Source organism: Channa argus, chromosome 5, assembly GCF_033026475.1.
Source record: "Channa argus isolate prfri chromosome 5, Channa argus male v1.0, whole genome shotgun sequence".
NCBI classification, from domain to species: domain Eukaryota; kingdom Metazoa; phylum Chordata; class Actinopteri; order Anabantiformes; family Channidae; genus Channa; species Channa argus.
The window spans coordinates 6,855,983-6,883,463 of record NC_090201.1 but is presented as its reverse complement, the minus strand read 5'-3'; the positions used below and the strand labels follow the sequence as shown (position 1 = coordinate 6,883,463).

At 40.3% G+C, this 27,481-nt stretch overlaps 2 protein-coding genes and 1 long non-coding RNA gene across 3 annotated transcripts; 2 read left to right on the top strand and 1 right to left on the bottom strand.

Moving 5' to 3' along the window:
• The first annotated feature begins 1,070 nt into the window (after positions 1-1,070).
• On the top strand, positions 1,071-6,870 carry si:dkey-13a21.4 (uncharacterized protein LOC494576 homolog). The gene is made up of 5 exons (XM_067505482.1): positions 1,071-1,289; positions 1,587-1,713; positions 1,859-2,077; positions 4,689-4,814; positions 4,921-6,870. The coding sequence occupies exons 1-5, from the start codon at positions 1,216-1,218 to the stop codon at positions 5,005-5,007; spliced, it is 633 nt and encodes a 210-aa protein (XP_067361583.1). The 5' UTR covers positions 1,071-1,215; the 3' UTR covers positions 5,008-6,870.
• Positions 5,859-19,079, bottom strand: hcfc1a (host cell factor C1a). The gene is made up of 28 exons (XM_067505474.1): positions 18,922-19,079; positions 17,548-17,748; positions 16,882-17,030; positions 15,889-16,049; positions 15,582-15,790; positions 15,230-15,314; positions 15,000-15,106; positions 14,702-14,881; positions 14,356-14,598; positions 14,101-14,249; positions 13,823-14,005; positions 13,515-13,736; positions 12,990-13,094; positions 12,660-12,876; positions 12,206-12,342; positions 11,976-12,123; positions 11,589-11,809; positions 10,120-11,428; positions 9,748-9,896; positions 9,455-9,589; positions 9,140-9,350; positions 8,718-8,993; positions 8,497-8,603; positions 8,262-8,396; positions 7,977-8,162; positions 7,581-7,878; positions 7,434-7,497; positions 5,859-7,325 (listed from the first exon to the last, which is right to left on the bottom strand). The coding sequence occupies exons 2-28, from the start codon at positions 17,741-17,743 to the stop codon at positions 7,286-7,288; spliced, it is 5,622 nt and encodes a 1,873-aa protein (XP_067361575.1). The 5' UTR covers positions 17,744-17,748; positions 18,922-19,079; the 3' UTR covers positions 5,859-7,285.
• LOC137127920 (uncharacterized) lies at positions 9,250-9,628 on the top strand. The gene is made up of 2 exons (XR_010914480.1): positions 9,250-9,387; positions 9,475-9,628. It is a non-coding gene; the product is annotated as an uncharacterized lncRNA (long non-coding RNA).
• Positions 19,080-27,481: the final 8,402 nt, after the last annotated feature.

Here is a 27,481-nt window from a genome sequence, read left to right as displayed (position 1 = left end):
AATGTGATTTGTGCGCATAATATTGTTCAGCTGCAAATGATAACGATTTGCACGTACAGAATTTTGCTACTGCATTTTTTTAGTGTACAGTAATTATTACATTTGCATGTTATTCATATTTTTGCAGTATATTTTAAATGCTGTGGGGTTTTTTTGTCCTGCCATACTAATGATGTGAAAGTATGTTATGTATTCTGCTAAAGTATATTAAGTTAAACCTGAATCTGAAAATATAACATAAGCAATCTGAGTTAAAAACAAGTAGTGAAAACTCAACACACAGTGAGCATAACACCACTTCAGCTGGTGAAAGCCCCAACAGAAAAGAAGTCCTGGAGGAAAGGTGAATCACCTGAGGCCTGTAGTGCCCTCTAGTGGTAGAATCCATTTAATTTAATTTAATGATTTTCTTATCATTAAATTATTGAATTTAATACATTTTGAAAATTGTATTTAATTTTATTTTTTATGTTTAAGCATCAACGATTGTTTTACAGTAATGTTGAAGAAATAAAACATTTGCAAGTACATGCTTCACCAAAATATATTTAATGCAATAAACAATGTTATTATGCTTTACAAAGCCAAAATATTTTAAACCATTTAATTTGCCACATTTGTATGACACGTTTTATTTAGATATTTTAAATATATTCAAATTTTAAATGTTTTTTCGAGACTGAACATTTTAAATGAACGAATATAGCTACTGTGTGGGAGGGTTGCGTCATGAAGGGCATCCTAGTGTAAATAAAAAAAATGAGCCAAATCATCAGTGATCCGCTGTGGCGACCCTGAACTCACGGGATAAGGGGCAAAAAAAATGTAGACTGCATGTGTTTTGCATTATGACAGTAGGCTTATTCAGTATAATAAATATTTTATATATTTTCAGCTTTGAAAACAGATGCACCTTTAGACTGTGACAGAAAAAGAGGGCAGAGGCCAAGTATGTGCCAAGTCAAGCTGTTGTCATACATGATGCTTTCACAAACATACCGTTACCACAAGCTGCAGGTAGCCTATGTAGTGAGGACTTGCACGTTGCATGTAGTGCTGCTTAGTTTTGTGATCATAGAGGCTGTGTGCAGACGGCTCGGCTGAACGTTAAGTTTAACCTGACCTCAGCAGGCGTTTAACATACGCCCACTGACAGTGATACTCGTGGGAATAGAGATAGGTAAAATTACGAGGAGCACCTGAAGGCAGCCGCAGATGGAATCGAACGTGGATATGAGCGAAGGAAAAGCTCCCGTAACTCTGAAAATAATCCTAATAGGAAACTCCGGGTAACGTCTACCAACCTCTGTTTACGATCGTTTTTGATTCTATGAAAGTCTGGACTAACGTCTCCGTCAACAGTGTTTCACTTTCATTTACAGTAACTCGCTGATTTAAGCTAGTATAAAACAGGGTAGCTCCTAGCATAATATTCTCAAAGGTGTAAAAGTGTTGTATTCAGTTGTCCTGAAAGAAAAGCTGAAAGATTAAAGGTCTGACATATTGGACTGTATCACACCTTTGTTGTGTGTGTGTGTGTGTGTGTGTGTGTGTGTGTGTGTGTGTGTGTGTGTGTGTTTATTCAGGGTGGGAAAATCTTCGTTCATGAACAGATATGTGAATCACCGCTTCACCAGCATGTACCGGGCCACAATAGGGACGGATTTCTTCTCCAAAGCAGTCAAAATTAACGGGGACTCTGTCACCCTGCAGGTATGTCGTCTGTCCACCTGTCCCGCCACGGTGAAACACAAACCACCTGTGTGGACGAGTTCTCTTTCCCACATTGATAAGTGTAGCCTGCAGAGCTAATAGGCATTTTTATCCTTCTTTACCGCTGTGTGTCTGTCCGTGTCAGATCTGGGACACAGCAGGAACAGAGAGGTTCCAGTCTCTGGGGACCCCTCTGTATAGAGGTGCCCACTGCTGCATGCTTGTGTTTGATGTCACCTCCAAGGCCAGTTTCATTGCTCTGGACAACTGGAGGAAGGAGTTCTTGGTTCAGGGGGAGCCGCAAGACCCATCTGAGTTCCCTTTTATTGTAGTGGGCAACAAGACTGACCTGAGGGACCGGGAGGTCAGTCCAATAAGTAACAGTTGACTTTAATATTTACAGTTTTCAATCAAGGAAAGTCAAACAGTGTTTAAGCAGTTTAGTCCACTAATATTTAGACCTATGAAACTCTTCTAACATTTTTATTGTTTCAATTGAACCAATCAAATGAATTTGAACACTGTGGAGAAAACATTACAAGTTAAAATTGCTATTGCCAGAGCAATAATAGCAGCAGGCAGCTTGACTGAATATAATAATAATAGTGGCTATATATAGTAAAGTCGTAAAGCAGAATTCATTTGTCTGATAATGGGCTATTTTAGAACATCATATCCAAGTAGAAATACTGTACAGCCATTGGACTGGAGCTCTAGTAAGGGGAAAAGAGAATGATCACTTAAAAAAACTACAGGTCTCTTGTGAAAACTAGTGTTTTGCAAATTTACTGTATAAGCAGTCACAGCTGTAGCTAAAGCAATTATTGTATTAAGCAATATAGAAACATTCAATATTTTTAGTCAGGAGCAGCTTAGCCAGTGTAAGAACATGACATTCTGAAAGAAATTTAAACTGGATTGAGGCCTATGAATACAGTGCATCCAGAAAGTATTCACAGACTTCTTTCAAACAAACTTCACGCTGCCATTACACCTCATAATGACAGCGTGAAGTTTGTTTGAAATCTTTGCAAATTTATTAAAAGCAAAAAATGAAAACAATCACATGTACATAAGTATTCACAACCTTTCCCATGACACTCAAAACTGAGCTCTGGTGGATCCTGTTTCCACTCATCATCCTTATGTTTCTACATCTTGAATGAAGTCCACCTGTGGGAAATTCTGTTAATTGGACATGATTTGGAAAAGCACACAGCTGTCTACATGATGTCCCACAGTTAACAGTGCATGTCAGAGCACAAACCAAGCCATGAAGTCCAAGGAATTGTCCATAGATGTCTGAGACAGGATCTGGGGAAGGATACAGAAGAATTTCTGCAGCATTGAAGGTCCCAATGACCAGTGCCAGTGTCCATCATCTGTAAATGGAAGAAGTTTGGAACCACCAGGACTCTTCATAGAGTGAGCCAGCTGGCCAAACTGGACAATCGAGACAGAAAGGCCTTAGTCAGGGAGAACCAGATGGTCAGTCTGAAAAAGCTCCAGCATTTGTCTGTGAGAGAGTAAAACCTTCCAGAAGAGCAACCATCTCTGCAGCACTCCACCAATCAGGCCTGTATGGTAGAGTGACCCAACAGAAACCACTCCTCATTAAAAGGCACATCTCAGCCCGCCTGAAAGACTCAGACCATGACAAACAAAATTCTCTGGTCTGATGAAACAAAGATTAAACTGGCCAATACCATCCCCACAGTAAAGCATCATGCTGTGGGGATGTTCTTCAGTGGCAGTAACAGGGAGAAGAGTCAGGATCAAGGAAAAGATGAAGGCAGAGAAATACTTGATGAAAACCTGTTCCAGAGAGCTCTGGACCTCAGACTGGGGCAATGGTTCATCTTTCAACAGGACAACAACCCTAAGCACAGAGGCAAGATAACAAAGGAGTGGCCACAAGAAAACACTGTGAATGTCCTTGAGTGGCCCAGCCAGAGCCCAGACTTGAACCCGATTGAACATCTCTGAAGAGATCTGAAAATGGCTGTGCATCACCGCTCATCTCCATTTAACCTGAGGGAGCTTGAGAGGTACTGCAAAGAAGAATGAGAGAAACTGCCCAAAAATAGCTGTGTTAGCTTGTACCATCATACTCAGAAAGACTTAAGGCTGTAATTGGTGCTAAAGGTGCTTCAACAAAGTATTGAGCAAAGGCCCTTTGCCTTTCCCCCGTTTTTTAATTTTCAATACATTTTCAAAGATTTCAAACAAACTTCTTTCACATTGTCATTATAAAGTATTATTTGTAGAATTTTGAGGAAAATATTTAATTTAATCCTTTTTCAAATAAAGCTGTAACATCACAAAATGTGAAAAAAGTTAAAAGTTGCTGTAAATACTTTCAAAATCCTCCTGTACACATTCAAGGCCATTCACAAACTCACCCCCTCTTATTTGTCTGATCTTATCCACATGGCCAACTCCTCCCGCTCTCTCAATATTCCTCTTCCATCTAGCTCACCGTGCCCCTTGCTAGCCTCACAGCTTTCAGCCGCTTTCCTCCCACACTCTGGCAAACACTCCCACCGGATATTAGAAACATTGACTCTTTTCCAGTCTTCATATCCAGACGCAAAACCTACCAGTTCAAGATCACTTACTTATTATAATCTGGAACTGCATTGTCCTGTCATTATCATCTGTTTTGTTTGTTGATTGTACAGTGTCCTTGAGTATTTTGAAAGGTGCTTGTAAATGAAATTATGTAGTATTACAAGATCCAAATGTTTACCTTTTATAAAATAGTTTTAATATACTAGATTTTCTCTTAGTTACATTTGCAGTGTATATAAGACAGACTAACAGATAGTTGTCCCCTAATTATTGTTCCAGATTCAGAAAAAAAAAAAAAACCTTCCTTCTTTGATACATGGCATGACTTGAGAATATCTCTAAAACCATTTATTCCACATATGCATTGTGCTGTCAGTGCTGTCAACTGTTGTCTCCTCTTGCAGGTGTCCCGCAAGACAGTCCTGCAGTGGTGTGAGGAAATAGGGGCAGAATACTTTGAAGGAAGCGCTAAAGATGATCTAAATGTAGAGCAGCCATTCCTGAGAGCAGCTTGGAATGGCCTACAACAGGTGAATTTGGTTAGCTGTCTTTGTATGTAGCAGAAGAAAGACTCTAAATCTTTCAATGTTTAACATGTTTATTTTTTGATGATAAAAGATACATTACTCCCTACAGTACAAAAAACACACATTGGAAAATACAGGACATTTCCAGATAACCTGCAAACAGCCGAGAGAAACTCGCAACACCTGTGAATGCTGAGAGGAACACTCGTCCCATTGTGGGAGGGAAAGTTCAGAGAGACCTCGGCACTGCTGATGATGACCTATCTAACGAGGGTGCAAAAATAGTGACCCAGCAAAGGTACTGTGGAAGGAAAGGACACAATTGTATACCACATGGAGAGAGGAACAAACTCATTAAATGTTTTTTTTTTTTTTTTTCTTTTTTGAGAACCTTCAGCTTATGGTCTAACTTAAGGCATCACTACTAAAATACACTGCTTTTGCATGCATGTCTAGTTTTGTTCAACAGACACACTGACACGCACAAAATTATGAATGCATATGAAGAGAAAGTTTGTTTCTAGAAAGTAATCGGGAGAAACCACAGACACCAAGGTGCGAGCCAGAAAAAGGAGGCAAGCATAAACCTGGGCTCCCATTGTCCTTTCTGGCCATTACCATCACAACTAAATCTGCCCTTACAAAGTAGATATACACTCATGTCCAGTCAGAAACCTCCCTTTAAGATTGTATTGTAATGAACCTAGCAGTGATTCAGACTCCTACAGTGAATCAGCTTGACAGAAGCAAATCAGAACAATCAGGGAGCCTATATATATATTTGTATATATATTTGTTTCTTTTATAAGTAAAGACACAAAAGGCAATCAAGAGATGACCAACATGTAAAAACAGTTTGTTACAGGTAATTATATAAAAGGCCAAGATTTTTTTGTTTGTTTTATTCTTGCTCGATGAACGAACTAATTTACAAGTGAGTACACTCCGGCTATGTAAGCTTTCTTCCCAAGACGTCCTCTTTCAAAGACATGCAGATTTACATGTCATTTAGCTTGTATACCATCTGTAGTCTGAAATACAGAGCCGTGAAAGGAAAAAAAATTAAAATTTATTAAGTGGATTCACATACATCAATAGGATAGGGAAAATAGCTCTACTAATATAATTTGCCATTCTAAAAATTAAAGAGGTGAGAGACCACATTCATGAGCATAAAAAGCGTAGGACAACCGATCAGGGTATTAAGGGACAGGTATGAAAGAGCTGATGTTATTTTCCTCATTCCATGTTTGGCAAACAAAACACAAGCATTGAATAGTAAACAAAGTAAAAACTCTCCTCTCTGGGTCCATTTCAAATTTCCTCAGGTCTATAACCTCTGCGATTCTACTTGGAACAAATACAAAAATCTGTCTGTCTTTCATTACCATCTGTTAACAACAAGAACATACAACCAACTGAATGTAGATTTTTAAAAATAGAGTGGCAACCTCAACACAGCCACTTATCTTCCCATTAACACAAACTATGGGGATGAACAGTTTAAAAAAAAAAAAAAAAAAAATGTGTTTTTTTTCCTTAAAATGCACACAACATACACATACACACAGGAGAAAAAAAAAAAGCTTAAAAAATACAAAAATAAACTACAGAAAAGATCTTTTGTGACATTGCTTGCTAATTTTTTGGGAAGATTTTGCAAGATTTTTTTCTGTGTGTTCTGCAAGTCTTAGTCCTAGCAAAGTCTGTCATTCATTCTCTACAAATCTCTTCCTTTGTCATTCTTTTTTTGTCCACTTCAAAGTGTCAGCCACCAGTCCTCATCTTGGGGTAAAAAGCGCACAGTGATGACATTACCAGGAGACTGGAGTCCAGTACGATGACTGTACAGACTTGGTTCTCAATGAATGAATTTGTTTTGAGCAAAAAAAGAAAGGAAAAAAAAATGTCCCCTTTTGTTGAGGACAAGTGCTTTATTTGTTTCCATACCAATTTTTCCTCTCATCTTAACTAATGCCTCCACAGCCTTTTCAACACTGTAAATCATTTTATGTAGTCTCTCTCTACATCCCTCCACGATTCACAAAATAAAGGGGGGGGGGGGGGGGGAAGTAACATTGCGCTCAGGCTGGCTCCCAGTTTGTGAAAGATGTAAATGCTTCTCTATACTGCTCAACTACTGAAACAAGCCAAAAATAGATGTTAAAGGATGGAAGGGGATGTGACTGAAAAAGATAATGTGCTTCTAATTTTGTGTTGCTCTAAAAATAGTACGACCAAAAAAACGAGGAGGAAGGAGGGTTTTATCTACAGAAACATCTCAGATTGACTTTCATCTCAGCTTCATATGGTTGTTCTGCTTCCATTGCTGTCTTGATCTGAGACCTGTGGGTGGGATGAGATTAGGATGAAGATGAGGACGTGGAGGAGGGGGTGAAGGTCACTCTTCCTGATTAAAAAAGGACAGCGAGTGGAAAAAGGACAAAAAGACTGGGAGGGGTCTCTGGGCAACCTCATTGATCCGTCCGTGCTTTCTTTGGACCAGTAGGCTTACTGCAGGAGGACACATAAAACCAAAGTAAGTAGAGCATATTTTATTTATTGGTGCCATGTTAAAGCTGAGCCTGTGTGGACAGTAGGAAACATGAACACTGTACTTACGTATCAGGAGAGGTGCCTGGTCTTTTGGGGGCCGGTTTTGCAGAGGCGGCATCTTTACCAGATTCTACAAAGCAGAAAATGGTTAAAATATCTCTCTTACCTATTGAAAGTATTTTCTAAAATGTAGGTGGCATTTGCTGTTCTCACCTTGCAGCCATCGAACTTGGGTGGCTGGACCGTAGCCCTTCTCGTTGCGGGCAGCAATGCGGAAGATGATGGCCGGCTTGGTTGTGTAGTCAATGTGGGCGTTCGAGAGGCTGGATGACTGCACCAAGCATGAGGGGTTGGGTCCACAATACACTCGCATGAAAGCTAGCTGGGCAGGAGTGGAGGCCTTAGCTTCAGCTGTCTGGCTGCTCTGGATTGCCAAGTACACCGAGTACTCAATGATCTTCCCTGATGTGACAGAAGGTGGCTCCCAGGTTAGGTGGGCACCATCTGGGCTCTGTGGATGGACAAGCAACAAATAAAACTCTGAAAGCATAGCTCACAGTTATATTGTATACACCTGTATGCAATTTGTATACATAATGATGTGCTTACCTTGCTGATTTTGATGGCGCAAGGTGCCCCAGGGAACCCTGGTAGGCAGGTCTTGAAAGCAGATATCTCTGAGAAAGCTCCACGGCCACAAGCGTTGATTCCAGCAACGCGGAACTTGTAAGCTGTTCCAGGCTGCAGCTCCATTTTCTTCATCTGGCTGTAGTCAGGCATGATCCCAGAATCATCCTATTGAATTAAAAATAAATAAAAACACGTAAGAGATGCAATGAACATAGTAACCTACCAACATCAAAGTATAAAAAAGGACCCTCCAGGGATACTTACATCTCCTTGAGAATCATCTGCTGGCACATAAAAGTGTGTGACAACCATGTTGGTCACTTTTACAATTCCAACATCAAACCACTGGTTCTCTTTCTTTACAACAGGCTTCACTGGGGTTGGCTGAGGGGCTTGCTTCTGTTTGTAAAGGGAAAAAAAAAAAAAATATTTTCACCATTACTGAACCAACCCAATATTTTACCTACCCAGAAGACTAATGGTAAAATATACTACTCACCTCTCCCTCAATGCCATTGGCGACTTCTGCAAGAGTGGCTGCTGCTTGCAGCTTGGCTGGACTTGCGACTGATACAGAGGGTGCAAACGTGCTTGATGGAGCGAGTGCTGTGAGGTAAAAGGAGAAATTAAAAAATAAATAAAAAGTTAACACTGTACCAAACAACTGCTTAAATAATAAAATGTCAATAAAAACAAACAAACAAAAAAAAAAACACTTACTCTCAGCAGTGGTACGAGGCAGCAGGGATGCTACAGAACTAGTGACTGCTGCAGCCATCTCATTGTGGCCATTGCTCTCGACAGATGGGTCATTGAGGCTATCAGCAGGGGCAAGACCCTCAGTTGGCAAGCTTGTGTCCACGGTGGCCTGTTGTGCTGCAGCCTGAGCCTCTTGCAGCTGCTGCTGCTGCTGTACCAATGCTGCAAGCTCCTGCTGGGTCAGCATGATAGGGATGTTGGTGGATTGCTGGCTCTCTCCAGTGGAATCACCTTCATCTGTAATCACATATCAAATTCATTATCAACACAACAATAGTATTAATAACAATAGTATTTGGAAGTCAAATATACATTCTTATACACTCACTGACATTTCTTTACAGTAAGCTCTTGGTGTAGCTGGTCAAAATAAACCAACTTACTCATTACAGCTTGCTGAGCTGCCTGTAGTACCGCCTGGATAGCAAGGGCTTGGGCTTCTTCTGTGGCTGCTGCCTGAGCAGCGGCCTCTGCTGCTGCAGTAACAGCCAGTTCCTCATCCGACAGCCCAGTCACCATGAGCGTAGCTCCCTGACCCTCCGACATCAGCTCTGAGGGCAAGTTCAACGCTGTTGCTGCTGCTGCTGCTTCTCCCTGAACGAACACATTACAACAGCTCTATTAATTGACTGTAGGGTTGCATTAATATTGTAGATGTAATAATGTAATGTCTTTCTGTGACTGTGTACTGCATTTACTTCTGCTTGCGTCTCCATAGCAGTGGCTCCCTCCTCAGCAGGTGCAGCTTCTGCTGATGCTGCCTCATCAGTATGCATGGGTTCATCTGTGGAGCTGGCAGCTGTACTCACACCCTCTGTGATTGATGAAATTGACTGGAGAGAGACAAAATAAATACATTTTATAAGGAAGAAGAGTTAGCGTTATGTTTCTCGTACATTGCAACTGATCATTTGGGCATAAAGACAAGACACATGATCTGCTGGCATTAGCCGTTCTTCTAACTCTGTCATTAAATTTTTGCAATTCTTACTGGTACTGAGGGTCCAGGAGCGGGTGTGGACTGTGTGACAGTTGTGATGGCCCTGCCCTGGGTGGTGGTCACAAGGCCAGTTGCTGCAGTAGTACAGGCCACTTCTGTACTGCTGGTACCTTCTGCAGCCTCCTCTGTTTGCTGGGCTGCTGGGCAAATATGAAAAACACAATTCAAATTTGACTTCCTAACAATTATTTTGTATCATTACTTTGATGTCACACAAGCATCTACCCATGAAGCAGGTCTGCATTTCTGTCAAAGTATTTCTGTTTTGTCCTTTAAAACATCATCATGCGTGTAAAAAAGCTGCAGCTAAATCCTAGTCAGCTGAGTTATTAGGAGTTATACTATCATACAGCGTATCTATACCTGTGCCTTCGCCTGTCTCCATGCTGCAGGTGGCAGTGGTGGCTGTGTTGGTGGTTCCAGTCTCGTGTGTTTCACAGGGTGGGTTGGAGCACACCCTCTGCACCAGCCCTGTTGCTGTGTTTGTCTGCTCACCTCCCATGCTGGAGGTGGCTGTGGATGGGGTGTTGGTGGTCCCGGTCTCATGGGTTTCACAGGGTGGGTTGGAGCACCTCTGCGACAGCCCTGTTGCTGTGCTGGTCTGCTCACTTCCCATGCTGGAGGTGGCTGTGGATGGGGTGTTGGTGGTCCCCGTCTCATGGGTTTCACAGGGTGCGTTGGAGCACCTCTGCGACAGCCCTGTTGCTGTGCTGGTCTGCTCACTTCCCATGCTGGAGGTGGCTTTGGATGGGGTGTTGGTAGTCCCTGTCTCATGGGTTTCACAGGTTGCGTTGGAGCACCTCTGCGACAGCCCTGTTGATGTGCTGGTCTGCTCACTTCCCATGCTAGAGGTGGCTGTGGATGGGGTGTTGGTGGTCCCCGTCTCATGGGTTTCACAGGGTGGGTTGGAGCACCTCTGCACCAGCCCTGTTGCTGTGCTGGTCTGCTCACTTCCCATGCTAGAGGTGGCTGTGGATGGGGTGTTGGTGGTCCCCGTCTCATGGGTTTCACAGGGTGGGTTGGAGCACCTCTGCACCAGCCCTGTTGCTGTGCTGGTCTGCTCACTTCCCATGCTAGAGGTGGCTGTGGATGGGGTGTTGGTGGTCCCCGTCTCATGGGTTTCACAGGGTGGGTTGGAGCACACTCTCTGCACTGTGCCTGTTTGGCCTGCATTCATGTTTGACGATGCCTGGGTGGCTGTGTTGGTGGTGCCTGTCACATGGGTCTCACAAGGTGGATTGGAGCACACCTGCTGGACTGTCCCCATGTTAGCAGAGGCTGTAGTAGCTGTGTTAGTTGTCCCAGTTTCGTGGGTCTCGCATGGTGGGTTAGAACACACACGCAGTGCAGACATGTTTGAACATGCAGTCGTGGCTGTGTTCGTGGTGCCCGTTTCATGGGTCTCACATGGTGGATTAGAGCAGACCTGTCCCGCTCCCATTGTGGCAGAAGAGGTGGTAGCTGTGTTGGTTGTTCCTGTCTCATGGGTCTCACAGGGCGGGTTAGAGCAGACCAGGGTGACTGTCCCAGAACCCTCTCCGGCTGTTCCAGCCTCAGTGGAGCTAGGCTGCTCAGAGGTGGGTGAAGCCAAGATGGACACTGGTAAATCCTGTACTGGTTGAGCTTCCACTCCACTAGGAGTGGTGATCAGAGTCACCTGGGTGGGCTGGTTCTGGAAAGAGGACAGCATATTTCATACTAAAGCAATTCTTACTCTACTCTCAGCAAAATTCATCAACATTTTCAAGTTTTGTAGTTTTTTTTTCATGTAGAAAGTAAAAGCTCATGATGCATAAATGCCACCTGAAAGCTGACAGGCTGCTGAAATTTACCTGCACTGTGATTGTTGAGGAGGGCAGTGCAGAGGCAGAGGTCAGGCTGGTCTGTGCCGCTGACACAGTTATGGAAGCTGGGCTGATGACCTGGCTGGACAGGGTAGAAATGGTTCCCAGTGTGGTGATTGGAGTAACCAGGGAGGCATTAGAACTGTCTACAGTGCCTCCTGCCAGGCTAGTAGAGACTGTACCGCTAACGGTCCCAAGAGTGGTGACACCTTGAAAGATAAGTGGCATTAATTGCTGTGAACCATGGAACCAGAGTATGTTGCAAAGTCTAATGAGAGAATCAGTAGTTATCACAGACTACATAAGGAGATAATGGTATGAATGCCAATCAGTATTTAATTATTAAAAAAAAAAAAAAAAAACACTAACTCTTACCAGTAGTCCCCTTTACAACCAATGTGGTTACAGTGGGCTTAACGGCAGACACCGTCACTGGTGTAACAAGTCGTACACCACCCACTGTACTCATTGGTACAGTGCGTAGAATAGTGCCTGGTTGTCCAGGAGCACCCTTCAAAACCACCTAAAAAGCACATAATTCAGAATTAATCTTTAACACAAAGATGTCATCTAGAAAGACCAGTGAGCACATGAAGTCCGTTTACCTGTGTCAATCCCTGCTGGCCAGCGGCAGTAGCAAGTTTGGGCACTGCAGTGATGATTTTACCAGGAGTTCCAGTGGTCATCACCTTTGTGGTAAGAATTGTGATAGGAGTTTTCATGCCTGTGCTGCTCGTCACACCTGCAATGATATAAATATGTACGTCTAAAATTTAATTTCCACTTGACTCAAGACATACTACACCAATAATCAGTGTTTCTTTTGCCACAGCAGGAAACAATTTATGGAACCATCTACTACTACTAAAGCACCTCTACTTAGGTGAGGGCCATCAGCATTCATCCAGTATCAACCAAACAACACCACAGATAATGATTCCATACAGATGTTCGTGTGAATATAAAAACGTTATAAATAATACTTATTTTTTTAGTGTTTAGCTCGGTCAGAAACATGAAAGCTGTTGGGGTATGTGGTAAACTTGAGCAGGTTCAGACCTGTAGCTCCAGGCTGGGTCATAATAGCAGACATGGGGATGGTCTTAATGATGGTGGTGCCCTGTTTAGTGGTGGTAGGAGAGACACCGCTGATGTTGAGGATAGTAGGCTTGTTTCCTGTGCCTCCTGCCTGTGAAGTGGTGATGATGGTTGTGGGCTTGCCATCTGCAGATGTCACCAATTTCAGGATGGTGCCAGCTGGAAGGGGACCCTTTGTCTGGGGAGAGAGGCACAAAATATGATAACCATTTGGAAAAAAAACAGCTGGTGCCTGTCAGGAGTTTTAAGCTACCTCCCGTTTTTTTTCCTGCACTCATGCAGATAGCTGACCTGTATGATCTGTGTGAGAGGGTTAGTGGAAGCCTGGCCTGTGACAGCTGATGTCTGCACTGGCTTGGTTTGTACCACAGACATCATCTTGCCAAGGTTGGAGATCTGCCGACATAGGAGAGAGACTCAAGTTCATGAGTCACTAGAAAACATCGGACAGCACAGGGAGTTCAGAGGGAAGGTGGACCACTAAATTGGTGGCTCTGACTAATTCCAGCTCTAACTGACCAACAGTCATGCAGCTCACTAACATCATGCTCCCCGTTTTCTTAGTAGAGTTCCTCAGCAGTCACCGTAGGCCAAAATTTACTCCCTCCCCTTATTTTCAAACTCAGATCACGTTGTCACTGTCTTGTGACAAGTAAAGGAAATAATACAAACAACACCAAGTGTGGAAAAAGCAATTTACAAAACTCGTGTTTTTTAGCATGCTTGTGAAAGCATCAAAAGGGTGCTTTCATAGTGGTCTTCAAGAATTACACTGTGCTACAGAATTTCCACAATTCCAAAATCCTGTTTTCTTACCAGAGTGCCGCTGCTGCCCATGGTGAGGGGACTTTTGACCAGAGTGATGGTCTTAGTGACTCCTCCCACCACAGTTGTCACCACTTGGGCCTGCTGGGCCACGGTGACTGCACCAGACTTGTGCACAGTGATGATGGGTCTTGTGGTGGTAGGAGAAGATGCAGTTGCTGTGCCCACTTGAGCTGCAGCAGTCTTTAGCATTCGGGTGGCTGGGTTACTGACCTGCAAGCACAAAATTTTTTAAGAATTGCCCTACGAAAAACAGATGCACACAATGTACACAATATAAACACTAGGGAGATCTATACCATGACAGGAGAAGCCATTTTCACTGTAGTTGTTCCAGGGGAAACGGCTACCGTTTTAAGAATGGTGGCACCTGCAGGAACGTTAAGAACAGTGCCTGCAGAAGAAGGCGGGATCTTCTGTGTTGCTGCAGCTGCTGCAGCTAATGCAGCCATGCCACTCATCTGAGGGCTACTGCCAATTGGCTGATAACAGAAAATGTAAACACTTGTTAAACACATTTGCCCATCTATAAATTTATTTTATGCATGACAAACTTGCTGTGCCATATTTTTCATACCGATCCTTGGGTTGTCTGGGCAGGCACTACCATTCGAACACCTGGAGGAAGAGATGTCACAGTGACTGGGGATTTCCCAGGTTGGCTGGGGCGGACTGTGACAACAGATGTGCCTGTGGCTGACTGTTGGGCTGCAACTTTCAAAACAGCTGTAAAATAGGGTAATCGGTTATTTGAATTCGAGCTCAATGCTTTTGCAGTTACAACAATGGACATAATGATCTGGAAAAGAGGAGTCAATTGCTAGTGTAATACCTGTCTGTGGTAGGCTCTGCGCAGAGGGTGCTGCAGCAGCTGGTGCAGGGCTCTTCGGAGAGTTCACGGGCTGTGAGGGGGTTGCACTCATGGCTGGTGAGGCGGCAGCTGGAGTCGCAGGGATGTCATACTTCTGCAGCTGCAATAAGTAGGTGTCAGCAGTGGAAACTGCACCCCAGCTCACCTCCAGAGAGTTTGTGTTGGCACGGACTAACTGAACCCTTGCAGGGGCATGTGGCCGCTCTGGAGAGATAGGAAAAATTGTTACAAACAATTACACTACTTGACAACCTAATCCATTGAAATCACTCTTAATGAGAAACCAATCTTATTACAGTACACCTACCTGTTTCTAGGTACCAGAGATCTTTACAACAGACCTGGTTATTCCAAGCCTTTCGATAACCATCACGACCACTCCAAACATAGAGCCTAGAATTGATGGCCACAGCACAATGGCCAGCACGGGCTCTTGGGATGTTGTCCTCAAGAGTATCCATCAACACTGACTCCCAACACATTGTGTCTACAGATGTGGTACGAGAGTAATCGTGAGTTTAACCAATTTGACAAAGCTTCTTTTCAAGTGAAGCCTCATCATAATAATACATATATAGATACAGCGTTAATAAAATTAGACAAACCAAGATTTAGGCAAGCAAGGGTGTTTGTGCACTTCCACTCCTTTTCATGTGTGGCCACTTTGACATCATCCATTACCAAAGGGACCCATCCTCCAAAAACATACATCCTGTGCAATGAGAAAATGAACATCTGAATAAAATGCTGCTACCAAGCTTAACCTGTTACCACTGGGAATTCAAACACGAGTGAACACATTCAATGTTTTATAGACAAGGTGAAGTTGTCTCACTTGTTTGTGATGGTAGTAGCAGAGTGAAGGCTTCTAGGAAGTGGCGCTGTCCCACTTACCGAGGGTTTGTTCCATGTCAAAGTATCTGGAGGCCATGACAAGCAGTAAGATGTTAGACAAACATTATCAGTTCATTTTAACGTGACAAATTGTGTTACTACAGGTGATGGAAATTCTCACAAATTTGTAAAAAAGAAAAACAAAAAATAAAAAAAACATATTATCCTGTCCTAAATGTAGACACTCCTAGGATGATGATGTTCAATCCTATTAAGTCTTGACTGGATGTAAAAATATCATGAAGTTATATATATATTTTTTTAATTTTCAAATTTGCACTTTAGAAACCTACCAATATCAAGTGTCCACAGATCTCCTAGCCGACAGCCGCTCATGCCTCCATAGATTATTAGTCTAGATTTCCTGCTTGTCTTTTCAGTATAAACCACAGCAGTGTGGCTCTCACGAGGAGGAGGCAAAACTCCGTAAGTGATTGGAATATCCCATCCAACCACATTGGAACCTGCACGAAGCTCGAGCGTGTACAGATCATTAAGATATCTAGGAACGGAAAAAGAGACATCAGTCACACTCATATTTTATTGCCAACCCATTGCAAATAATGGTTACAGTAGTATGCTAGAGGAAAATATCTGTACCTGGGAATGTTGTTTTTTGGATCCTCACTGTCATTGGCTAGTCCACCAAAAAGATAGCATTTATTGCCCACCAGAGAAAAACTGTGGCCAAGACGAGGACAAGGAGGGGGGCCATTCTTGGGGTTTTTGGCTTTTAACTTTTTCCATTCCCATCTGCTGGCCTGTAACAATAATCATGGTCCATACAACAAATGATCATTTGATTTGCTTATACCAGAAATGGTTTTAAATAAATAAATAAATAAATAACACAAGTTGACCCTATTTCCTATTCTGTCAATCTGACTAGTAACGGTAGGATAACTGGATTAGGTTTCAAAACCACAGGGCTCAATCAAATAAACAAGAATTTTTGAACATGGAAAGAAAATCTTATTATTTTCTCATCCCAAGGAATTATGACTGAAATGCTGTAGTGAAGGGATAACTAAATCTGTCTAACAATATTAGTTATTTAATTAATTAAACTACAGAAAGAATGAACGGCATTTCTATTGTTATGCAACACTTGAAAATCAGTGTCCATAAAGTTACTGTTACTCACTTACTTACTACAGTTGTATCACATTGATCACACTCATATTACAAGCACAGTGAGGGAAGTGTAAAGTTACAAAGATCAAATAATTGTATTTATATGAATACGTAAAAAACTAGAACATTCAAATGTTAACTTTGCCATGTACTTTCCCCAAAATAATAATCCTTGACGCACACAAGCTGAAATGTAGCCATCTAAAAGTGGATATGTAACATTTAGTTGGCTATGTTCCAGCAATTTGTACAAATTATTCTTTGTTTAAAAAAAGTTTACTATTAAAGCTTGCATGAGCTTACACAACAATTATTCCAAATGAAAGTAACATACCCTGATTATTGAGTGCTGTGGTGAACTCATTTTTAATGTTCTGAATTCAAACATTTTAAATATATGGAGATTAAATTCTATAAACATTTACCTAAAAACAGATATTTCTACTATAGCCAGATTACCTGTAGTTCATATAGATCGTTGCTGTATTTCCCATACTCCACCATCCCACCAAACACCAGCAATCTTGTTCCATCACAGACAAAACCATATGCAGCACACCCAGGAGGAATATCACCACGGACTGCTGGAATAAACCACTGGTTTGTTGCTAAAAATAAAAATAATGAGTACATTTATTAGTAGATATATAGTACTACAAGTATGAAGGAAATCTATGTTATAACTTGAACAAACTGTTAACTCCAGACTAATATAAACTGAAAAACAAAAACATTCATACAAGCCACATATGCATTTTAAGATGGGCATATATAAATATAATTTGTTAATGTACATGAAACTGGGGCAGATTACATGCTTAGCCAACCACCACCATCATCCATTTTATTTTAGCCCGCCTTTTTTTACGTGCAGTGATGCCCTTTCTCCAGCAGAGGAGGCTAAGATAAATAGACTCGGAGCCAGGCCTGGTGAGGCCTGTACGCTATTCAGTTCTGTACATCACGAATCAATAGTTACAAATAAACTGAAATCTTTTAGCAGCAACACTTGGTTTTACAAATGCGTTGTATGTCATGTAAGATTTGTGGATTTGTTAAACAAAGCAGTATGCTGCAGGAAATGAATAAAGTTAACGTTAGCCATTCATGCAAAATTAATCTTACCGGTATTGTACACATGCAATTCATCCACAATCCCTTCGTTTCCACCGCCAAACACAACCATAAGCTCCTTTATAGCCACAGCCCTGTGTCCATGTCTGGGCCGGGGAACGGGACCGGACCATCCGAGGACCCGTTTCCACCGCGGCTGCAGAACCGACGCCGTGGTCCCAGACACCGCGGAGCCAGGGGCAGACATGACTTCTGTCAGGGGAAAAACAAAAGCCGCTTTTGTCGCAAATTATACATTCAATCATTACGTTTTGAAGTTTATCCTTTGCAAACTGAACCCCAGCATTAAAAACTGAACAGTAGTTAACTTCTAAAACAATTTGTGCGGCCAAAGCAGCAAAATGCCTAACAGCTAACTACAGCTAGCAGTAGCTAATGTATTCATTAATGCAAATAACAAGATCGGAGTACGAGTTTTTGACGAACCCCTGGCGTTTAATATGTAGTATATATACATACATTATAGTTGTGCTAAAAAAAACTCTACCTCAAGTTTCCTACATCAAGTTTTGTCTCAGTTGTTTCTAATCATTGAATTCAATCCATGGAAGCAGCCATCTTGCAACCAAACAAACCCCCGCTAACGCTACTGCCAGTCTGAAAAATGGCGGAAGCGAACGAAAAAGAAAAATACATGAAAGCTACCCAACCACATCCGCAAACAAATACACTACAACATAAACACCCACAATAAATGAGTAGTAGGCAAACAGAGCAGAACGTCTGGTTGCAACAAAGACTTAATCCAAAGTTAAATGCATTAGCAAGCGTCGGCTATTTTCATGCTTCTCTGGGAGTCGCCATATTGTAGCTAGGAAGCTACGCTTTCTCTGCATCCCATTTAACGCCGTTACTGCGGTTGGAAAGTATTTCTATCTACATTTAGCGGTTGCAAGCATTGATAAAACAACATGTCTGCATTCCCATCGAATACTTTACTAGAATACACTAAACCATCCATTACAGTCTTACCATTCAACGGAGTCTGGCGTTAGCTGTGTTCCGTTAGCACTAGCGGCTAATTTCTCAACCTAATTTGCACAAGCTAATAGCGTTAGCTTTTCGGCTGGCATCTGTCAAAGCGTCGCCAAATTTTACAATTAAATGCAATGCGATTTTATGTTATTTTGGCGTGCATAATTTACCTTATATAATTGTACGTGCAACAACAGTCTTAAATCGCAGCTAACCAGAGTAAAACTGCATAAATAGAATGTTATTATGTTTCATGCCGTCTCTGGAAGCGGCCATCTTTTCGACAATTGGCCTACTTCTACAGCTCCCACAAGAAAAATGGCCGGGCGGTTTGTCACAACAAAGCACAACAAACCGAAATAAGCGCAAACACTTACGAATTTAACTTACTTATTTCGATGCAGTAATTGCAAAAACACTGGTATGCGGTCTTAACTTGTGGCAATAATCCAAATTCATTCGATTTGTGAAGAAGTATTTCCTCTCATGCCTGCCTGGAAGCTGCCATCTTCTTGACAACCAGAGGCGGAGGAAAATGGAAGAGAGTTGGCGTCACCCAAAGTAAACATGGCGACAGAAACCCGCTCGCTTATCATTTCACATAGAAACACAGGCACAGCTTTTGTTATATGCCACTGTAAATCGGCGTAAGAGGCGATATATAGTAGGATAGTTTCATAAATACTTGAAATCGTTTTAAAGCAAACATATCACGAGTTTCAGCAAATTACAAGAAGTTGTGTTATAGCGATAGGCTTATTGTCCCTTACTAAAGATGGCGACATCCGTGCGGGAACCCTTATTATTTTATTATTCTAGGTGATGGCTATTTAATGTCACTCTTCACCTACTTAGGTGTGCTCATATATTCACAATAATAGTATATTGGCACTATTTTACAGATTTAGCGCTCATGATTATTGAAGTTGCCACGCCCACAGCCACTGTAGCGCGCCCTCCGCCGACACGAGCAGTTCATCACAGTAGTTCCTCATATAACACTGGCACTTTGCTTTTAAAACACGCTCGGCTGATCCACATTTCAAGATACAACTTTATATTTTTATATGTTAGATCAATGTGTGTTTTGTCTGCAGGTGCGGGTGTCCAGGATGCATCTTTGTTGGTAACGATAATTGCATTATGCTTGACAAAGTATTCTGTATTTTAAAATTAGATTTACAGGTAGGACAACTTAAGAAAACACGAATTAGAAAAATGTGATAACAATATGGGGTTGGATTTTTATCAATAACTAGAGCAGCATCTCACAACATTTTACTGTAGCCCTTTGAAAAAATACTTGAGTGCATGAAGGTCTTAGCTTAGCCTACATACAGAGGATTAAGTTCAATATTGCACAAAACACTTAAGACTGACCAAAATACCCAAGTAAACCCAATAAAGACAGACAAGTCAAAATCTCTAATAGTTGTATAAGTTTTTGCCTTTTATTACTATGCTTAATGATGTGTCCTGTTGTAACCCCCAGTAGCCCATCTCTCCATCCCCAGCCGCGCAGTGCTGGTTCCAAGCCTGGTAGAAATTGGGGAGGGTTGCGTTAGAAAGGGCAAAAAAAAAAAAAAAACCTGTGCCAAATTAACTACGGACTAATGATCCGCTGTGGCGACCCTGAGCGTACGGGATAAGCCGAAAGGACAAATATATATATATTACACAGATGAAGGATGTTTTCTATTATTTAATTAAAGTGACACGTTCTATGGTTGCAGGTCATGGCCATGATTTAAAGCATTAGTTTTCAGTCAGTGATGTTTGATTTTCTTTAGAAATAAACTTCTTTTATTCCCTTGAAAGAAGGCAAGATGAGAATGGTTATGCTATTTTCATGATTACTGGTTCAATGACAAATTCTAACCAATCAAATGAACGTGCGCACACAATACAGTCCTATGTGTAACACTGTAATGTATCACCGAATTATCTTTGTTGCAATACACTTTTAGTCCTTTAGATGGCGGACCTGTGTTGTTTTTGTCATCTGTACAGTATGTGTGTTGGTTGTTTCGTTTTTGTTAGGATTTTAGTGGTGGCCACTGGGATTGGCTTAGTCATGAAGCAAAAATGTGTCACAAAAATTATGTGCTTTAGAATTTATTGAGTTGATAGAACAGTGTAACAAATGAGGGCAATAAAACATAACAATAACAGTGATGCACACAGAAAGAAGGATAAAAGATAAGAGACTAACCAAAAATAAATTATAATCATTAAAAGATGATAAACACAACATGAGAGAAAAAAAATAAAATAAAATAAGATAAATAAAATACAAATATGTAACAGTAAATAAATGCAATAAATTAATAGTGCCCATAAAATATTTGAGTAAAAAAGCCAGGCTTGCATTTAAAAGCATCCACACTGTATGTTCTGAAGCAGACTGTTCCAGAGCATAAAAGCTAAAAGCTGCACACACATATTTTTCCACACACACACTTTTGTGGTATTTATTTACATAGACTCTATGTGCAAAACAACACCAATTTTTTTGTTCACATTTATGTTCCAACATACAGTGTGCTGTGTTGTTGTCCCCTGTGAAAAGCCTCAAGTACTGCACTAATGCAGCAACCCAGTTCAGAGCCTAAATGAATTGCATGCTGTCATGTCATTCCGCATCAGGAAGGTCAAGCTATTGCCTCATGGCTCTAGACCCCCTTGAGATATGTGATGACTGATTGATACCCCAACTTTGTGACAGTGTTGATCAGCACTGTCATTATCAATCTGTAATTCTAAAAATGATGTGTATGTGTATGTACTGAAACATTTACAGAGCTACTTAAAACATCCAAAATATGGAACTGCTCGATTTTCAATAGGCTGCTACAAACAGTTGTGAGATGTATTTGTAAATACTCCTTTTCTTAAAAAAGTAAATTAAAATATATTATTTTCTTTGAACTTCCAGAACTTACTTTTTTTATTAAGTTAGCAATCTAAACAGGTAAAACCTTCTGCTTATGTTTGCACTGTAAGTAAATATCAATGACATTGTGACTGACTGAATGTGATGTTGCACTTTTGATTTTCCTTTTTTTTTAGAATTTGAACAAGTTGGAGCTTAAAAAGCAACAAATCTGCAATCATGTATTAAAAGTACAGTTATGCAGGTTATTTGTGTATTTAGGTTATTGGGATTTTAATGGTGTAAATGCTTTTTGTCTGCTCTTACCTTTCATATAACCTGTTCATATGCGTGTGTCTGTTTACAAGCAAAGCTGCGGAATAAACAGGGCAGTAAAGCCCAAACAAACAACGTGACCTTCCATATGGCTCTGAGCTGCCTGTAATGGGTTACACATGGTAAGAGTCTTAGGAAATGGAAGGAGAAACTGAACTTCAAAGTATAGCACTGTGTAATATCACATGGTAGCACAGATCAAATATTTTGGCAGCAGGAGGTGAAGATTTTTGGGGAAATATTTTCTTGAAGGCAATTTCCCTGAAGGCATATATGTCCCATTGCATCTAAGAGACTGTTTAGATTTGAAAACTTATATTTGTTTCTATAGAGTCAAAATATTGAAGGGATTTCTCACAGACAGACAAATAACAGCACAAGATGGCTGAAGAATCAGAAGTCTAAACTACTGACACCCTAACATCACATCCATATCTTATGAAAACATGTTTGACCATTACTATTATCATGATGTGTTTTTGCTGTCACGGAGAGTCAGTACTGCTACTGTATATTTACATCAAAACTAAAGCCATTTACTTCTTTAGTGGTGACTTGTCACTGTGGAGGCTGCCTATGTTGTTTGCTCTCCTGTGACTCTGTAAGAAGAATCAGAACCACTCCTAGTGCTCTGTACTTGCCGTCTGTTTTTTAGTATTGTATTGTATTGTAAGCTGTTTGAGATGGTGTTGTATGTGCAGCCTCAGATAATGTACAGTAATTTACAAATTCATTATTTTCTTCATATTGTAGGTTGATGTTTTCCTAAAAGAAAGAAAAAAAAACTGTCCAATTAAGTGTTAGTAGGAAACACATAAAACGTTCTTGAAGGTTTTTAAAGACACAATAAAATCGACAGCATTCTCTTGACAATGTGACACATAAATCATAAAACGTCTTTTCATATTCATAGAATTCCTATCAATTCCTTTGATCTGGAACTCTACTCCTTTTCCGTTTTTAGCACTATCTCAATATTTTTGCTTTATCTGCAGGTATGGAATTCAACCTCATATTCAAGTGTTATAGCGGTTTGTTTTGTACAGTTCAAGTTTGGATACCTGTTTATTTGTCTTAGTCAATAATCTGCTCTGAGTTTTATATGTTGCACAGAATGGCCTTTAGGCAGTAATAATGACTTTATTTACACCTGTGTTTGTGTCAGATAGAAACTTTATAACCCTTTACATGCTGTAAAACAGGAAACACAGATTTAAGAGGCTCCAGCCCCATAATGGTAAATAAGAATCCAGAGTTGTAGCACTCACTTACTTTGATGCACTTTATTAAAAAATACAGGAGACCCTAGTGTTACTAGAAGTGGCATTGAACACAATAGTATCTTACGATATTTTATTCTGATGTGGAAAAGTAGAAAGCTCTGGCGATCCATGCTCCACACAGGGTAATCCTTTCTTGATCCTGATAAGATAACAAAAGTAGAGATCATCCATGCTAATGCTGACATAGAGCAGGTTGCAGGTTGAATGCATGACCTGAGGACAGACTGAACATGATTAGCAGAGGTAATAGCGCTGATGACCGGATTAGCTGATTCCCAAACTACGTCCTTCCTTGTAGGATCCAATTAAAGCAGCTTGACCACTGAGAGACTAACTCAACGCAGCTACTTGTTATGGGTACATAACAAGTAGCTGAGTACATGAACAATGTGTATTTGTGTGTGTGTGTGTGTGTGTGTGTGTGTGTGTGCGTGTGAGAGAGAAAGCAACATCTCCAAACAATTATGTTGTATTGCTGATTATTCTAATCTACTTGACCAAAGCAGGGGCTATTGATGATGAGTAAATCAAGCAGCTAATTATTTAATCATTCAATTAATTAAATGATCTGTCAGACAGGCCTATAAAGGTACAGTACTCTCATCCCTCTGTAATGGACAACTGTACCTGCAGGAGACACTGAAGTGACTGTCACATGAAAAGCAAATTTTCATTTCTCTTGTATACATGCAGGGCTAAATGAAACACAGCCGGGTTAAGGATCTTCCAGAGGATTTCTGGATCCTATCAGTCTGGATAAGGACATCCTGTCTTTCAGCCCCTTTCTCATTTGAATACCTTTATACATGCTTTTATTCCTCTGCATGGGCAACAGTAGTGGCCAGAGGCACTAACTTTTCGCATTGTCACTTGTTTCTTTTGGCTAATGAATAATTGTTTTCATGAACGCAATATGTCAGGAACAACTTGAGTGAATTTCTTAAAATTTGGCACAAACTATCCACTTGGACTTGAGGATGAACTGGTTAGCTTTTGATGGTCAAAGGTCAATGTCTTTGTTACTTAATTTCAGTCATTCGCATCAAAACAATATCTCAGAAATGCCTGGAAGGAATTACATCTGACACAAACATTCACTTGGACTCACGGATGAGCTGATTAAAATATGAGATTGGACAGACATGCATAGACTACAACTTGACTGGTTGGTGGAGGCGGGTGATAACTCTAGTTTATGTTTAGGCTCTTCAGTCAGTGCACTGTAAAATACAAGGAGCTCTGGTCTCACTTCATCCACATTTTGGAAAATTGGCCGAAATTGTTGTTTCTTTTGAAGGCTACTTTTGCTCTTTTGCATCCAGATACTTCATATCAGGACCTTCAGCATGCCAGACTCAAGGTTTCCACAATGTATTTTAGGTCTAAGATGGCTGGTCAGATTTCAGGTTGACAGAACCTTTGTTGACATTGTTCTACATAGGTCTCATCAAAACTTTTACCTGTTGGTTTGCCACTAAGAGTGTTAAACATAAAATCTAACTGCATTGGAAAAGTTATTTAAGTTCAAACTATTGTCTCTTATTTACGCTGTGTTGGATGTTGTCTTATATTATCTGTGTCATTGTGTTTTTTCCACTGCTCTACAAACTATTTCCTATTGGGCACAATAAAGTTTTTCTTGAGTCTTGAGTCTTCATGGTTACACTTGTGGATAAGATGGATTCTGAGACACACAAATAAATACACTAAAGATATGATATTTATAGCTTGAGTGAACTAAAATGAAAATTATTATTATTATTATCTATAAAATTAATATTATTATTACAATATTACTTATTAATTTATATCATTTCAGGTAAAGTAAGACTGTGGCAGTTTACAAGATAGCTGATTTCGTAGCCTGATCATGCTTTGGGTAGTCTCAGCTCCTCTGGTTGGACAGATTACTGTTTTACACACACACACACACACACACACACACACACCCTCACACTGACACTCTCATATTGACACTGATCATACTTCAAAGCGGGAATGTACACTCAGACTGCTGCAACATTTAAAAACTAAAGTAGACTAAAGCAGTACAAATTTCATTTAATATGCAAACTCACTTCTCTCCATCAGCAGGCAGCAAATGCTCTTGCTCAGTCTGCCTCCACCCAGATAGCAGAGAAGGTGGTGATTGGGAATGTAATTATCATGTTGCTGGTCTTCCTGGTGTGCTGACAGCCTTATACAACCCTTGCTCTTTCAGGTTGATGGACCTGAGATTTGCAACTATACTGTCCTCTGCAGTCTACAGCAATCCATGTTATACTTATTATTATATTAATTATTAACACATTAGATGCCCTACTATAATTCACTTGGATATTACAGAATATGGTTTTGTCAGTCTGGCTTGTAATTTAGTAAAATTACTTAAAATTCTTCTTGCAATAAAAATGCAAATGTTGACTAAACATAAAAAGCACTTGCTTCATTGTTAAGGATGATGATAAAGATGTTGTGACTGAATAGGAAAAAAGTTATGGAAATGTTTGCAATTTTCTTTTCTGCATAAATTTTTCTTAAAATGTAGCCTGATCTCACCAAAGTCACAGATATCGACAAACACAATTTTTCAAAGCTAATAAAGGCATGATCTTTTAAGTATTTATTAAACACACCCATACAACATGATAATTAAATATTAAATGGCAACTCAAGGCTTCTGATGTCACTAAACATCTATGATCTAGAGTTATCCATTAACGTGTAGCTGAAAAGCGTTACAGAGTAAACTCAGAGACATTAGATGTTCATCAGTCTATAGTTTGACATATTGTCTATAAATGGACATCATGTGATACTGTGGCCACTCTGGGTTCCCAGCCTAGAGCACTCCAGAGGCACAATGCAGAATGCCCAATGAGGTAAATAAACAGGTTAGAATAAGAGCTAAAGTCTTGAAGGATTCACTGGAGCTGGTTAGCATCACTTTCCACGAGTCAACCACACACAAAACTTTGAAAAGGTATAGTGTCCTTGGCAGGACACCCCAGAGGAAGCCATTGCTCTCCAAAAACAACATTGCAGGACATCTGGGAGAATGTCTTGTGGACAGATAAAAGTGGACTTGTTTAGGAAGAACACACAGCACTACGTATGGCATAAAAAGAGAACTGAGCCCAGACCTAAACCCAAAAGCAATTCTTTGGAATGACTTCAAGAGAGACATTCATACCAGATGACTCCCAGTAAAGATTATTGCTGCTAAAGGTGGGCTAACCAGTTATTAAACTCTTCTTACCATCACTTTGTACGTTTAATAGGTGTGTTCAATAAAGATCATAACTAGAAAGTTTGTTTGTTAAAACTTGATCAAATCAGAAAACATTTTAGGACCAATTTATGCAAAAAAACAGGAATTTGCCATTACTTTTTTCTTGGAATTGTGAAGGTTAATAACATACTCATAGTGAACTGCCATTTATTTTTTTTATTAAAATTGTAGTAATTTCTGCTCAGATACAATTTTTGAAACTGGGATCCACTTAATTATCACCATCACCTTTTTAGTACAGCAGACGTCTTCTCTTGCAAATGTATTAACTCTTTTCCCTTGGTCTCACCTTTTTCAACACACATGTCATCCAAAGCCCCCAAACTAAATCCTTATCCATCTATAAAAATGCCACCTCTGAGTTTTGCTGTTTGCAAGCAGGATTCAAAGACAAGAGAACATTTTGGGTGTGATGCTGATAAGAACTTGTGCCCTAATTGACAGGACGGCATGGAATATGTTTTTTTTTTATTATTGCTTAATTACTAAAATGATAACTAACATATAGTCATTGAAACCTCTCAAACTTGACACTTAAGGAGCAAAACATCTGCCTGAATCTGCATCACTATTAGTACATTCTCAACCTCACAGCATTTGCAAAACACAGCCGAAGAGCAGATTTGAAACAGCATCTGTATCATTCCATGGATCTGCGATGGTCTAAAACTGGTTTCATCTGCATCCAATACTCACATTCAATTACAGTAATTAGAGACCGAAATGTTGTAAATTACTGTAATAAATATTACAGTTCAAGCGAGACGGTGTGCAGTAGATCTCCTATGTTTTTGTCCACCGTATATCCCCCCCCATTCTCCTCTGTGTTGCTATTTGTGTGTTCAGATTATCTGTGTTTGAACAGTATGGAAAAATAATTAAATATGCGGCAGCAGAAACAAATATAAAATTTTTTCAATGTCGAAGGAATAGAATGCAGTAAGACCTGCGCACAAACATAATAACTAGAATAATTTTCATGAAGAATAAACTTCAAGAAAAAACTTTATTAAACAAATGTCTCTCTTTTTTTACAGTATTTAAACATAACATCTTAAAAAGTAAAGGTGCAGATTTCAGCATCGTTTGTTATCTAGAAAGTCACCTTGGAATATTGATAACTGTTGAAAGCCAACAGTTGTGAATGCTTTGTTTACATTTGCTACA

What these genes read in the sequence shown, in the direction of transcription:
- si:dkey-13a21.4 (XM_067505482.1), top strand. Translation starts at nt 1,216, where the DNA reads ATGGAATCGAACGTGGATATGAGCGAAGGAAAAGCTCCCGTAACTCTG. An exon ending in CTGACCTGAGGGACCGGGAG is followed by an intron (nt 2,078 to 4,688) that starts GTCAGTCCAATA and finishes CTCCTCTTGCAG; the next exon opens with GTGTCCCGCAAGACAGTCCT. An exon ending in CTTGGAATGGCCTACAACAG is followed by an intron (nt 4,815 to 4,920) that starts GTGAATTTGGTT and finishes TACTCCCTACAG; the next exon opens with TACAAAAAACACACATTGGA.
- hcfc1a (XM_067505474.1), bottom strand. Translation starts at nt 17,743, where the DNA reads ATGTCTGCCCCTGGCTCCGCGGTGTCTGGGACCACGGCGTCGGTTCTG. An exon ending in CTCTCACACAGATCATACAG is followed by an intron (nt 12,877 to 12,989) that starts GTCAGCTATCTG and finishes CTCTCTCCCCAG; the next exon opens with ACAAAGGGTCCCCTTCCAGC. An exon ending in GGAGACAGGCGAAGGCACAG is followed by an intron (nt 9,897 to 10,119) that starts GTATAGATACGC and finishes ATATTTGCCCAG; the next exon opens with CAGCCCAGCAAACAGAGGAG.